General features: G+C 42.0%; 1 protein-coding gene across 3 annotated transcripts in view; it reads right to left on the bottom strand.

Moving 5' to 3' along the window:
* Positions 1-1287: 1287 nt before the first annotated feature.
* DHX9 (DExH-box helicase 9) overlaps positions 1288-15531 on the bottom strand; it is a 48499-nt gene continuing 34255 nt past the window's right edge. For 2 of the 3 annotated variants that reach the window (XM_077453126.1, XM_077453128.1), the window contains 10 exons: positions 15385-15458; positions 12774-12926; positions 12494-12654; positions 12257-12368; positions 10095-10256; positions 9883-10010; positions 9562-9791; positions 8101-8216; positions 6412-6612; positions 1288-1881 (listed from right to left, as the gene is read on the bottom strand). In XM_077453126.1, the coding sequence (XP_077309252.1) occupies positions 1476-1881; positions 6412-6612; positions 8101-8216; positions 9562-9791; positions 9883-10010; positions 10095-10256; positions 12257-12368; positions 12494-12654; positions 12774-12926; positions 15385-15458 (1743 nt within the window). In that variant the 3' untranslated portion in view covers positions 1288-1475. The remainder of the gene's footprint in view (positions 1882-6411; positions 6613-8100; positions 8217-9561; positions 9792-9882; positions 10011-10094; positions 10257-12256; positions 12369-12493; positions 12655-12773; positions 12927-15384; positions 15459-15531) is intronic. The other variant, XM_077453127.1, reaches the window with a different exon arrangement.

Raw genomic sequence — 15531 nt, 5'->3', positions numbered from 1 at the left:
GTTCGTGCCAAACTTTTGGCTTTTTGGGTCCAAAACCCAAACAATTGACTATGTTTGGGTTCGGGTCCGGTGTTTGGCAACGTAATGGCACATTTTAAAAATCCCTGCAGCAGCCAATCAACATTTGTTTAACTGGTGTGCCCTTAGAAACCATCACAGCCATGCCTACTAATGGCATGGCTGTGATTGGCCAGTGCAGCATGTGACCCAGCCTCTATTTAAGCTAGAGGCACACAGCACAGCACGTCACTCTGCTTTAAACAGTGTAGGGAAAGGTTCCCTGCTGCTGCTGTGAGGGAGAGAATAACATAGGAGTCCTGAATCTTTAATCTTCCAATTAGTCAGCGATCTACATTGATTTAGTTGTGTGCGTGCAGTGCACAAGCTTTTTACACTGCACCGAGAGAAAATATAGACAGTGTAGGGCAAGGTTCCTGTTGCTGCTTTGAGGGAGAGAGAATTATTTAGGAGTCCAGATTCAGAAATCTATTCTAATAACTCAGCGATCTACATAGATTTACCTGGTTGGGTTGCAGTGCACAGTCTTTTTACACTGCCATGAGCCCAGTGCCAGAGAAAATATAACTTTTACCTGCAAGCTCAGTGCACCATATGTTGCTGTGAGATACACCCTGTACATACTGTGGGTGTATTCTGCTCTTCCAAAAACACCCATTTAGGGCAAAAAATATATATTTTGCAGTGTTTTCTGCATATGTGGAGGTGTGTTACACAATTTATATTAGAGGTCGACTGATATATCAGCCGATATTTATTTGGCATTTTTCAATTAATCGGCATATGCCGATTGTGCTGATGAAAAGGCCAATTATATGATCAGCACCACTTGCAAAAGACTTCTGTAATAGAAGTCAATGTAAGTTGCCTGAAGTCATCAGTGAAGTGATTTTCCTCCTCTCTGGGCAGTCTGCCAAGAAAAGATCAAAGAGATACAATGTTTCTTCTTCAATGGACTGAACTCCCTGTGTAGGAGTTCTCAGTTTAACCATTTAAAGACTTTTCTGACACTTTTTGCTTACAAGTAAAAATCCTGTATTTTCTGCTAGAAAATCACTTAGAACCCCCAAAAATTATAAATATATTTTTTAGCAGGGACCCTAGGGAATAAAATAGTGGTTGTTGCAATATTTTATGTGACATGGTATTTGCGCAGAGGTCTTTCAAATGCAATTTTATTGCTAGGGTCGTCAGGTAGGCATATTCTCAGTAAAAAAAAACACTGAATTCACTGTTAAAGAAAATTAAAGCAAACAATGCAGACTACCCTCTATTTTAACTTTTATTGGCTGAATTACAAAAACAAAAAAAAAAAAAGGTTAAAAAAATGTTACACTTTTTATACATAAAATAAGTTTACAGCCTTCCAGGGGAGCAACATGCTCGGACTCTAACACGCAGAGATAGAAGCGCAAAAGAGGAACAAAAAAGTCTTTAGCTTTTTATTTTTGTTGGACTCAGAAACCACCTCTTCCTCTAAAACCACCACCTCGGCCCTGGTATCCTCCACCAAATCCACTGCCGCCACCCTGGTTGCCTCCTCCATAGCCTCCACCTCGGTTGCCTCCGCCATAGCCGCCACCTCCTCGGTTGCCTCCACCATAGCCGCCGCCACCTCCTCGGTTGCCTCCACCATAGCCGCCGCCACCTCCTCGGTTGCCTCCACCATAGCCGCCTCCACCATAGCCGCCACCTCCTCGGTTACCTCCACCATAGCCACCACCTCCTCGGTTGCCTCCTCTGTAGCCGCCACCTCCATAGCCACCTCCTCTTTGATTGCCACCTCTGAATCCTCCACCTCCTCTATATCCACCTCCGCCATCCAAGCGAGCCATTTTTGGTGGACGAGGTCCATCGCCAAATCTAAGAAAAATAAATTCGATAAGTACTTAATATTGAACTCTGTAAAGTTTCAAATGGCATAATTTGCTATACTGTAAAAGGTCTCCAGTTTGCTTTCCGAAAGCGAATAAGAGTAATGAAGTTACTGCAAGCATACAGTGCCCACACTTTTTACTAGTTCATTTATATTAGAAATCAATTCAATTCCACATAAAGTATAACCACACACAAAAAAATAAAAAAATCTGGCCTGCATTAGGGGCTGGTATGGATTTTGGGGGGTGGGGGCTGGGGGGACCCCACACTTTTTTCCATTGCTGGGCTATTTTTATTTTATTTAAATCTTTATTTTTTTTTTTATTTTTTTTTACACATTCAGCAGTCAGTAGGGAAGCCCACTGACAGCTGATCACTCATCGGTTAAGGATGCGGGGACTGGCTTCCCAGCCTGCTGCTTAACCAGCTACTCTTCACACACAATTTGAATCGACCATTTTTTGACAGATCCAAAGTGAACATGTCTACCCCTATTTTCCACTATCCTCCCCTAGTACTTTCGTATGGCTAAACAAACACATGAAGCTGCAAAAAACGGCAGTAAATTGTTGCGCTCAGGAGTTCCAGTGACCTTGAGTGGACACACACGAAGAGGGTCTATCACCTAAGGACAATGACAAAAACTAGCCCCCTACAGAGAAGTCAGGGTTACATGGGTACACTGGGCGGTGTTCCCAGCAAAGCTTTTGCCAGTGTTCAATCACCTGAAGCATACACCTCACGATCCAAAAATCTATTCCTGTACCTAGGATATGTCTCATTTTTCAAGGCAAATGAAAAAAATCTGAATTCCGGAAATTGTCACTTTTTAAAAGGTGCAGACACACCGAGTCAAGTCCAAGGAGGTGCACGACATCTCCTGAATTTCTAGCCAACAGGTTTTTGGGTCTGTCGGAGTCCACACTGACACTTGCAGCTGAAAGGAGAGAGGCACACCTAGCAGCTATGCCTGCCCCTCCCCTCTGCTGCCCATTAAGAAGCCTTTGTATTGTATTTTGTGCAGGAATTTACATTATACAAAGGTTTCTGGATTACGCAGGAGGGGGAGGCTGGGGCAGCATTGCATCTGCACTGACTCCAATGTTAAAGATACTTAGACCTGAAGCATCAGGCTCCCAGAAACACAGGGAAAGGCAGCAGTAGTCATCTCCCGAGATTGTGATAAAACAGTCAGCTGTAGATAGAGATAAACCCAGGGGGTGTCATACAGCACCTTAGACTTTACTCAGTGTGCCTTCACTTCTTACAAAAGAGCCGAATCCCTGCAATTCAGCTTTAAAGTGCTCGGCTTACTCGATTAACCTCACCCTCTAGTGGTCAGAAATTACGTTACTCCCCTTTAAAAAAGGAGGAAGCCCTGGTGGGTTTTTAATTTCTTGCCTGCAAAGTAACAGCATAATGTGCTAGTATGCCTCGCATGCAGTAAAACGAAGGATTCGCCCCAGGACTTTAAATGAAGTGGTTACCGTTTCCACCAGAAAACATAACAGTAGTAAATACAGTATATGGTTTATATAAGTAAAATGGTTTACAAGCATAGATATTACCAACAGCTGCCAATTAAAAAAAAAAAAAAAAAAAAAGACAAACCAGGATATTGGTACATAAATAAAAAACAGTAGTCATAGTATACGGGCATCATACTACCCGACTAGTTTTGCAAGACCCAGCTCGCTCTTCAGAGGTGGCTGTGTGCAACAATGTACCACTGAGCTTGACCATGGCTGCAAGTGTGCGGCTCCAAGACGGCGGCAGCATGTGCCTCACCAGGGAGCTGAGGGGATGGAGTCAGATGGGACCCCACTAGGGGCAAAACGGAGAGAAGGCATGGCATGGGTGTAGTGATGTATCCCTAGAGACCTCGTTAGTCCACAAAGATTATAGGCTGAATATGGTGAATATCATTCTAAAGTATAAAGGCCCATACACACACGATCAGACTTTTTGACAAACATTTTTGGTTTTCATCTGACTTTTGTTGGCTGTGCGAACAGACAAACTTTCTGGCAACAAAAGTCCAATGGAGCAAAGTCTGATCGTGTGTACAGAAAACCATAGGACTTTTTTTTACAAAGTACAAACATGCATGCTCAGAGCCAATGCAAAAGATCAGACAACAATACAGAAGTTGACCAAAGGTGGCAGTAAAGAGCAGAAAAACCACATAATTTGGTGAAAGTTGGCTGAAAAAGTCCTGCTGTGTGTATGCAATACAAGTTCAGGGCTGACGCCCTTTGTACAAAAATCCAAGGGAAAGTTTGTACAAAGTCCTATCGTGTGTATGAGGCTTAAGAGTAATGGAACACAGCAGGCAACCTCCACAGCTGTGTGTCCCCTCAGTGAAGAGTGAGGCTAGTATGCATCGCATACTAGCATATTATGGGACACCTGGAAACGAAGCCTGCATTGTCCACTGGCTGCATTCATCCTCCCCCGTCTTCCTTCCGGGAGCTACAGCCACGTGATGTCACTCTCGCACATGCTGTCACAGTCCTGAAGAAATGACACAGGCGGTCGTCCATTCAGAGTGCATGTCATCGGCGCAGTATACAGTAAATATCTCCTAAACCACACACATTTAGGAGATATTTACAGTACCTATGGGTAAGCCTTATTCTAGGCTTACCTATAGGTACAACTTACACCGGGAGGTTTACAACCTCTAAGTCCATAGTTAATGGAACCCCTTACATGGGCTTAAAGAACTATGGTCATGTCAAAACATCTTATTTTGATGGCCATCTGTGGTGGTCAGCACACTGTTTATTCTGGATGAATTGAGATTACTGCAGAGCAAGCTGAGCTCCAGGTTTAATTTAAAATGAGTCTTTTTGGACTAAACTATTTTCTTCACTAAACACACTTCCCCACTGAGACAGTTGTGTAAACTGTATTTAGCATCAACTACATATAAATACAGTGCTGTGTTCCAGCAGCAGCAAAGAACAAAATCAAGTCGGGCGGAGTGCTGCTCAGCCATTCACAGGAAGCTTTGTATTTTAAGAATGAATGCAAGGCTTCCTGTGAATGGCTGAGAAGTGCTCAGCCAGACTTTTCCTTTTGCGGGAAAGGACAGGTCTCCATTTCACTGCCAAAACATTGCTGTATACTGTGTAGCCAGCCGATGCTACAGTTTATACAGGGGGTCCTAGCAGGCATAGGTTTAAGTGAAGGAGATAATTGTTTGGACCAAGCTGGTCCAAATGAACGAAGTAAAATCCTAAATTAGGCTTTAAAGCGGAGGTCCACCCTAAAGTGGACCTTCCGCTCATTGGAACCCTTCCCCCCCCTCCGGCGCCACAATTGGCACCTTTCAGGGGGGAGGGGGGTGCAGGTACCTGTACGGTACGCCCCTTTCCGAAGGTCCCCCGCTGCCGGCTGGGAAACACACGGATCCCAGCGACAGAGGGGATCATCCTTATTGCGTGGCGCGACTCGCGCATGCGCAGCAGGGAATCGGGAAATGAAGCCGAAAGGCTCCACTTCCTGATTCCCATACCCAAGATGGCGGCGGCAGCACCCGAGAGACGATCGAGAGATCGGCTACGGGTGCAGACATCGCGGGCGCGCTGGGCGGGTAAGTGTCATTATTTTAAAAGTCAGCAGCTGCAGTATTTGTAGCTGCTGGCTTTAAAAAAAAAAAAAAAAAAAGGCAGACTCCCGCTTTAAAGATGATAAAAACCAAAAGTTGTATGTGTACATGTAAAAGGCCTGAGCTGATGTGCCATGCATAAGTTAAAGCGGGAGTCCGCCGGGACTCCGTGTTTTTTTTTTAAAGCCAGCAGCTACAAATACTGCAGCTGCTGACTTTTAAAATAGTGACACTTACCTGTCCAGCGCGCCCGCGATGTCGGCACTCGAAGCCGATCTCTAGATAGTCACTCGGGTGCTGCTGCCGCTGCCATCTAGGGTATGGGAATCAGGAAATGGAGCCTTTCGGCTTAATTTCCCGGTTCCCTATTGCGCATGCGCGAGTCGCGCTGCGCAAAAAGGACGGTCCCCGCTGCCTCTGGGATCTGTGTGTTTCCCAGCAGGCAGCGGGGCACTTGCGGAAAGGGGTGTAATCTACGCCCCTTTCCGCAGAGAGCTATCCCGGAAGTGGGTGCAGTTACCTGGATTATCCAGGTAACTGCACCCCTCTCCCCCCGAAAGGTGCCAATTGTGGCGCCGGAGGGGGGGGGGGGGGGGGGATTCCGATGAGCGGAAGGTCCATTTTAGGGTGGACCTCCGCTTTAAACACAGACCAACAGGTGGTAAAATCCGTCCCCATGTGAGAGCAGCCAAAGGTGTGGGTGGATGTGTGTGCATGTGCGTGGGGTGGGGGGAGAAGAAACGCACAAAGGACCAATTTACACAGAACAAGTGCCTCTGTACAGATTATGAAGTATAGTGCACATTACAAATTGAACCACCATCAGTATTCAGAATTTTAGGTTTCTGCATTATGTATACAAAATTACTGATGCATACATAATTGCAAAATTATCTGCTTACCTAGAACTTCCCATAGACAGATTGATTCCAGCTGTAGATGGCCTGGATATCATACGAATAAGGTTGAGCATCCTCTCATTGACTGGGTCCAGCTGTGTTAATATCTCTGGATTTTTAGTAACTTCTACAACAAGTGCTTCCATCGCAGATCTTAATGCAGCAATGCCAGCAGCATCCTCGTGTATCATACACAGTTTAATCCTAGGGGGAAAAAAAAAAAAAAAAAAAAAAGCAGCCAAACTTTAAAATGACATCTTCTACATTCTTGAAATACGAATGTTTATTCAATTAAATAGTTGACAATGCCCAAATATAAATATTTGGAAAATTGCAGTTTCGTGCCCAAACTAGGTCATCAAATGCCAAAACTTCAGAGCAGGTCTCAGTCTGCCATGCAGGAGCTTTCTGATGAGGTTGCAGAAAGCAAGTATATCTCCATGTTGCTATGGTGTACTTGTGCCTATGAAGCCAACTGCTGACCAGTGTGTATTAGAAAACTTGCTTACCAAAAAAAAAAAAAAAAAAAAGTTTAAAGTGGACTTATCGCCGAGACGACTATCTGCCACTCCCCTCACTTTTTAAGTCAGAAAAGTAAGAGAAAGCCCGAAATCTATACCTAGGCTGCAGAAAGCAGTGCTCTGGATCTAGTGGTGGCTGATCTTCAGACCAAATGACTAGACATTTATATTGTGACTAGACCATCTCCTCTGTTGAAGGGGAAGATCAGCAAAGATGTCAATCTTGCACTCTGATCTCTGAGCAGTTTCAGCAGCTAAAGCAAGTATTTTAGAACTACTGTAACATTTTCAGAGAATGGGCCAGATCGGAACACTGGCACAAAGAAAAGAAATAAAGGAATTTTTTGCAAATTTGTAACTGCAATTTAAAAAAGGTATAACAATTAAAGAAAAAATATATCACAAGGAATTCAAATGCTTTCAAGATTGACAAAAAAAATATTTCAAAACACAAAGCGAGACCTTGCATATTTGCTATGCTTTAGGCCTCATGTATGCAGACATTTACACACCAAACCTTGAAGCATAAAAAGTCTGGCAAGTGGTGCTGCATACAGCCACCAATACAAGTATGCGGCTGTTTGTAAATACTGAAGGCTTTTGAATTAGTGTTTAACTGCGCATGTGCGTACTTCCTCAAAAACAAAGTGACAGTAGGGAAAAATAAGCCATGAGCGGGTAAACGCCAATACATAAGCCATCAATGTTAACAAGCAGCTATTCAATTGTATTGGTGGCTGTACACTGCACCACGATTCCCCAAATACAGGTAAGCAATGTACATTTTATGCTTGAAGGCTCAGGAGCTTGTGCCCTCAAATGGGATAACATTAAATACATTAGATTATAGCTGGCGTATTTAAATGCAGTAATCCAGAACAAAATAAAGATAAAACTAGCTCTCCTGTGACTCCAATAGAAGCTGTAAAAAACAAAAAAAAAATAAAAAAAACACACACAGGCTTTACAACAAGCACATTACAGCATTCCAGAGAGGACAAAAAATTAAGGATCTTATAGGGACCATATCAGTTGTTGCAAGGTTTCAACTTTGCTTTGTGAAATGTGGGAAAATTACTTAAAACCAAGCACAGCTGTTCTAAATCAGACCCTGGAACCACCTCTTCAAGCTTTACAAACACTGACAAAATGTGCACGTCAATACACATACCAGTCATCAAGGATTATCATTTCTCCATCTGACATAATTTTCTTGGAGCCAAATAGTAACAGCTGTAACGGGCTCACCAGAGTCATACCCTTAGCAGAGATTGCACGAGTACGAATCTTGGAAAAAAAGAAAAGAAAAGAAAGTTAGCACCCTAGATTTACACAGTTTATATACTCAGATTATGGAAGTTTATAATTTTTTTTCCCCTTATAAAAATGTTAATTACGATTTAACTGTTAAGAGCGCATCTAGGCATGCAGCGTTTTCCCAAAACGGTTTAACTTCACTGCTGCCCTGGCATGGAGATCTCTCCCCATGCTCAGCATAGTTGTGAAAGGTTGATCTTGAACGTTCAAATCCAGGTAGTAGACCTTATGTGTCTTGTTCATTTCATGGACATGGAGACTGCACCAGAGAGTGAACAGGCCTCAAATATCAGCCTCATCTGCCCTCTGGTGGCTTCCAGAAGGGTTTCAGAGCTAGCAAGACTACTGCAGAGTAGACACAACTAGTAAAATGCATGCACACATGCAAAAAAAAAAAAAATTACTCCGAACAGAAAATCAAAAAGACAATAGTGTAACTTTTTTCCCCAGTACTCCAAAGCAAGCCTGAGTTCAGCAGTGCTTTCCGAGCAAGAACTGTGACCTGAATACTATATAAATAGCTACAATAACTACATGCTGTGATGCAAAAACGGTTCTTATGAGAAAGAAACAGTCAAGCACAATATTCCTTTTCTCAAATAAAATTAAAGCAGACCTATTTAAAATAGGTACTTGTATAGCACTGTCAATGTACGCAGTGCTTTACATATATATTGTACATTCTAACGTCCCCAACTCACATTCATACATATGCTAGGGCCAATTTACCTTCCTGCGTGTCTTTGGAGTGTGAGAAAACCAGAGAACCCAGAGGAAACTCAAACAGGCACAAGGACGACATGCAAACTCCAGGCAGGTAGTGCAGTGGTTGGGATTCGAACCAGCGACCTAGTGCTGCTAGGCAGAAGTGCTAACCACTTTTCTGCTCATAATCAAAAGACTTACTTTTGGTCTACTAAGGCCATTTAAGATAGTCATAAGCAGAAAAATTACATTCTGGCGCAAATCGCTCTACCACCTTCCCCACCTTATTCAAAACAAACATCTTGGCTGGAGACGGGTTTTTAAAAAGGACACCTACCTATAACCATACACAGCAGCAGCACAATTTCCTGACTCTACCGCTACCTAGGTCACCTGCCTGCTCACCTAACAAATCAGCAGTTCCAGGATACAAGGCTCAGACAAAGACTTAGCGCTTAAAATGGAAATAGTGAAGTCTCAGGCAAGTGTGTCAGTGGTGTTTAAATCAACTATGTTCCCTTAACTTGCCTTGAGACATTTTAGGACACATTGGTATATTGTCAAATCTTTTTTGCATGATGCAGAACAGCAAAAAGTCTAAGCAGCTTACCTTTTCACTGAAGACGAAGAATGGAGAAGGATACTTTGATTCTTGGTTGCTGAAAGGGCAGTTGACAGAAGATTTGTGGATAAGTGCATTTCGGCCCTCTGTGGTAAGGATTTTTCGCTTCTCCTTGTGGTAGCAGACGTTGGGATAAACCCCAAAAGCCAATAATGAAATCACCAAATCTAGGTTATTATCGGGGCCAGTGTTATTGAAGACTTGATTCATTAAACAGTCTGAGGGGGGAAAAAAATTTTTTAGAAAAAAAAAAAAAAACAACACACAAGACAATTCAGGAAGTTGAATATGCTAATAAGGGTAACTCACCTTCAGGGAAACCAGCATTGACCAAGATATCTTTCAGCTGTACCTTGGCTTCCCATGTCATGCGCAGAGTGGACATATTTAGACGTTTATGCTCACAGAATCTCATTTCAGCATCCTCTCCTCCCATTCTACATTAAAAAAAAAAAAACATGCTGAGTACAAAGAAGCAAAGTTAATGAATTTCACATTGGTCTCTTGCACACTAAGCTTACCGTGCATCGTCCCAAGCTTGAAACACTGACAGCAGTGCCACATGATCGGAAAATCTGTTGCCAGCAAAGTTTCTGTGCACATATCCCAATCTCCTCCCTTCACTGATGAATGGTTCCGGAAAACAAGTGGCAGCCGAAATCGTGCACACAGCATCACCAACACTGCAAAAAATAAAAATAAAAAATGCCATTACTGACCTAGGCACTGCACTTCAATATACCCACAAAATAACAGATGCTCCCCAGCACTACACCAGTGTCAGGGTGTCTTAGTAGTCAGGTCACTACTCTAAGCTATAAAAATAAATAACCCAGTACAGAGGCACTTTAAAGCATAACTTCAGTCATCTTTTCAAGTTTCCTTCTATTAAATCTTCTGCCTTTATTTTAACTTTGGATAGCAAAACTTTTTCTGCCAGTAAAAACTTATACAGTCCACTTCCTGTTTGGTCATTAGCCTAGGCCAGCAAGGACAAACCTTGGCACCCCAGATGTTTTGGAACTACATTACCCATGATACTCATGCACTCTGCAGTGTAACAGAGCATCATGGAAAACGCAACTCCAAAAAACAAAACAAAAAAAAAACAGTTTGACAGCTGCCATCTAGTTTTTGCTAGAGAGTGGTGACATGAATGAGGGGGCATCAAAGAGTTTACAACAGTCTATATCCATATATACTGTGACAGTGTGGGCCAGCTGCACAGACATACATATATTACACACTATATCATCTATCTCTATAATAATATATATAATATGTGAGTGTGTATATAATATATATATATATATATATATATATATATATATATATATATATATATATATATATATATATATATATATATACACACACACACACACACATATACATACATACATACATACACATATATATATATATATATATATATATATATATATATACACACACACACACACACACACATATACACAAGCTGACCAGCAAGGGCCAGGCAATGGATGTCCCCGGGAACCGCTGATCAGCGAGAAGAAAGCCAAGCTTTGTGTATGTAAACAAGGCACAGCACTGGCCTGTCAGCAGGGATGTGCTGGATTTTGTCCCCTGCAAAGCAGAGAATAAAATCCAGCACATCCCTTAGTAAAAGCACCCATATAGTAAACACAAAAACACTGGTTAGGAACAGTTAACCCTTGGATCGCCCTAGATGTTTAATCCCTTCCCAGCCCATGCCATTAGTACAGCAACAGTGCATGTTTTTAGCACTGATCGCTGTATTCGTTTCACTGGCTCCCACAAGGTGTTGAAAGTGTCAGATTGTGCGCTGCAAAATCAGTCCTGCCATAAGTCACCAATTGCCAACATGACTAGTATAAAAAAAAATAAAAGCAATCTGTCTTCTCAGACATTATCAGCTTCACTGCAGATCGATTAAAATCTACCGAGACGTTAAAGTGGTACTAAACCCAAAACCGCAATATAGTGCCATCTACCAGTCATTAGAAGTTTAGAGTGACCGTTTTTTTTTGTTTTTATTTAGGCTCATTTCCTTCCGTTTCCCACTGGTAATCTGGTCAGTCACACACCGCTCTGGATGAATGAGAACAGGGGAAACATTTGGACAGCAGTATTGTCAGTTTTGGGGGAGGGGAGTGTTAGAAGTACTAGCAGATTTACAGTAACAAATTTAAGCCAAACTCCAGCTAACACTTTATAATACGTTACGCCAACAGTTTTTCCTTTTGGAATAAATGTTTTACATAAACAAAAGCTGATAATTTTAAACACCCCTGCCAGTGTTAAAATGTCTGTTTCATCCCTGTAACTGCAAGAGCTTGTTCTGTTGAAAACAGACTTACTGGCTGTATCACCAAAATGAAAATAGAAGAAAATTCTAAAAAAAATAAAATAAAAAAAATAAAAAACGAAACGAATGCAGCCATCACATCTAATAAATGGTAAGCTGCAATATAAAAAAAAAAAATGTTTCATTGTGGGATTAATACTGCTTTAAATTGGAATATGACTAGTACATCGCAAGACTGAACATACATTTTGAATTATTCTTTTCTCCCGATTAGATTATAAGTTGTAATAAGCAGGGCCATCACAAAGATAAGGAAATATAAGATAGATGAGGATACTGTATAAAATAAATAAATGGACCAGATGTACTTACTAAAAGATACAGCCCATTATCATCATCTTTCCAAGACGGGGCTCAATAGGCAGTTTAGCCAAAATTCTCCCCAGAGGAGTCAGCTCATCATTCGTGTCTAATGCATCCAACTCTAAACAAAAAATGAATGTTAAAGTTTAAATGGCGGTCTAAAAACTTTCATATTTGAAGACGATCACCAAATAATTTTCAGCTGTTCGCACAAAGGCCTGAACTAAGACACCCAACATGACTTACCTCTCAGTGTGTGCTCAGCTTCTATCACAGCATCCAGTGGAGGGGGCTCTATGGCCTTTGACAAGAACTGTCCAATGCCGCCCAAACGAAGAAGTTTAATACTCAGAGCAACTTCATGTAAAGGTGTACGGAATATTTCTGGTGTAAGGTGAGTTTCCAAGCTACAAAATAAAAAGGTATTTAAAAGGGTAAAGTTTGTTCCCATTGTCCCATAAAACACAACATGAATATACTTCAATCACTAATGTGAGACTAAACAGATTACAATCCAATTTCTCACCGTTCAAAGCGTGCTCTGCTACACAAGTGGAAGCAGAATCCAGGTCGCACACGCCCCGCTCTTCCTTTTCGCTGCTCGAGATTGGTCTTTGAGGCCCAGACTGTGGCATAATTTGTCATATTGTTGTGAGATGTGAACAGTTTTACCTTTTGTCTGTAAAGAGAACCAAAAAAAAGGTTTAATTTAGGATTTTGGCATAAAAGGTCCACTGCAATCGAGAAAGCAATATAATAGGGTCACACACCCCAAGAACCTACTGGCAACAGAAAGCTGGACAATTAGGCTGGGTTCACACCACAGCGATGCGGGAACGCCGCAAATCCGCAGCGTTTTTCCGCATCGCATGACTCCCGCTGGCAGTTCACACTGCCCTATGTGAACGGCTGGGAGTGTCAATGAAATGTTAATGACACCCCCAGATCCGTCCGCATATCGCAGTGCGATCTGCAGACTCGCACAGGAATCGGATCGCATGGTGTGAACACCCATGCGATCCGATTCTGTTGCGGACCAAAAAAAGGGTCCCGTGCGAGTTTGCTGCGGGAGCGCTGCGAATTCAGCCATACTATCTGTATGGCTGAACTCGCATCGCTACGGAGATCGGATGTGATTTGCACTGCAGTGCGGTGCGAATCACATCCGGATCTCCCCCCGCAGCAGTGTGAACCCGGCCTTAAAGTGGAAGTAAACCCTCCTATCGTTTTCAGCCAAGGAAGCTGCCATCTTGACCTCTGTTTAATCTTCAACTGCCATGTTGTTGCATATGTGATGAGTTATGACACCAGCCATTGGATGGTTTAACAGTTTGGTTGAGAGGACAACCAATGTGACAGTTACATTTCGGGCATGCCGGGAATGGTTTTTTGAAAATGTTCATTTAATAGGTTTACTTCCACTTTAAATCTGAGTATTTTCTCCGATAACTAGGCCAGTTTTTAACTGTTCAAAACACAGAAAAAGATTGCCAGACCAAAACCAGATAAGAGTGCAAGATAATATTGTCAGTAAACAAGCATAAGAACAGCCAATGTGTTTTGAGAGCAACACCAGGGCTCATAGGATCCAATGGCGACACAGATCTATATTAGAACCAGTACTGAACTCTCTGCATTATGCACTACCAATATGCAGTTGAAATAGTAGTGGACCATTTTCAACTCTTTGTATGTAATGAGTGACAACTCGTCCTACTTTTTGCTATAGAGAAAGACTGTATGGTGTATGCAATACTGGCATCATTATAGAAATGGATCCGCGCTATGGAAAAGGAACAAGGGCCTCCATTCAACCTACTATCTGTGGATAGAGCGAATAAGAAATGAATTAAAAGGAAAGTGGATATTGCGCTAAAATCCTATTTGAACATGAATAAATGTATTTAAATACAAATCATAAGTCCGTAAACGTATACAGTCCTATGTGGACATGTGGCCAGCGCTCATAACAGCAAACGGTGAACTGGTGCCTTCACTAGTGCTCCCCCTCGAGGTGGGCACTCACCAAGGCTGGCTACTGCATCTCCCCCTACAGGCTGGAAAAAGCTAAATCCTCTCCTCCAGCAGAAGCTGGCTGCTGGCTTCTTGTAACAGAAGACCATCACTATTCAGAGTGACTCATTGCATGCATCAAGTCAAGGGGGGGCCTGGATAAGAGTCAAGTTTGTCGCAGGGACAGGGGGGTCACAGACTCACGGGAGCTGTCAGATGTGTGTGGACTATGAAAAGTGTGAAAAATAGGATGAAATCAGAGCCATCAAACTGGAGCCCTGAGAGGACCATCTAAGCATTGCAGCAGAGAGGAGTAGGAAGAGAGAAGGGGGAGACAATGACATCTAAACAGAGAAGACTGGTCATTATTATCCTGATGCTTTCTAGCTCCTGTGAGGGCAGACCTAGAGGGGAGCCCTAGTGGATGCACCAGTTCACAGTTTGCCGTTATGAACACTGGCCACAAGTCAATATAGGAATGTACACATTTAAGAACTTACAATTTGTTTTTCTTAATTTATTCATGTTCACATGGGATTTCTTGTATGCACTTCAGCACTTTGTATCACAGGATTTTATGGATATGCAACTTATTCTTTTGGCACATTAGATTACACAGCCACGTTATGATGTGCATCTAACATACAATTACTTTAGTATCTACTTGCACCTTACCTAGCTGGACTGTGGAAAGATTAGTTTTATGGTAAAGTTCACTTTACACTGCTGGTGTCTTGCTTCTGACACCTTAAAAGGGACAGTAGCACCATTAACTTATTTTAGGATATATTGATACAAACTGCACACCTGCCTTCAAAAAATAAAATAAAAATAAACCAAACACAACAACACTAAACTGTCAGGGGTAGAGAGACACCTTTACTGTCTCGCTTTATTTTGGTAATTAGCTATTCTGAGGAGATAATGGCATCACCACCTGATAATGGGACAGTCCGGCATGCAAAATCAACCAGCAATGGCAGATACCACCCTGCATGGCATTCTGAGGAATCCATTGATTTTTTTTTTTATAGATTTTTTTTATGAAGCTTGTTTTATTTAAAAAATAACTTAATCACTATAATTAGATAAAATGAGTCTATAGTAAATCAATATAAACTTACTTGCAGGAATCTATGACGTAAACAACATCGTTGATAGTAATACTGGATTCAGCAATGTTTGTGGATAAAATGACCTGAAGACAGGAAGGGATACATCAGAGCTACAACAATGAACAGCTTAAAACACAAATCGCTGATTTCACAGAA

This window comes from Lithobates pipiens, unplaced genomic scaffold (assembly GCF_037356315.1).
Source record: "Lithobates pipiens isolate NorthernLeopardFrog02 unplaced genomic scaffold, aLitPip1_a1.2 Scaffold_23, whole genome shotgun sequence".
Lineage (NCBI taxonomy): Eukaryota > Metazoa > Chordata > Amphibia > Anura > Ranidae > Lithobates > Lithobates pipiens.
The sequence above is the reverse complement of the archived record's forward strand: the minus strand, read 5'-3'. Positions and strand labels throughout refer to the sequence as shown.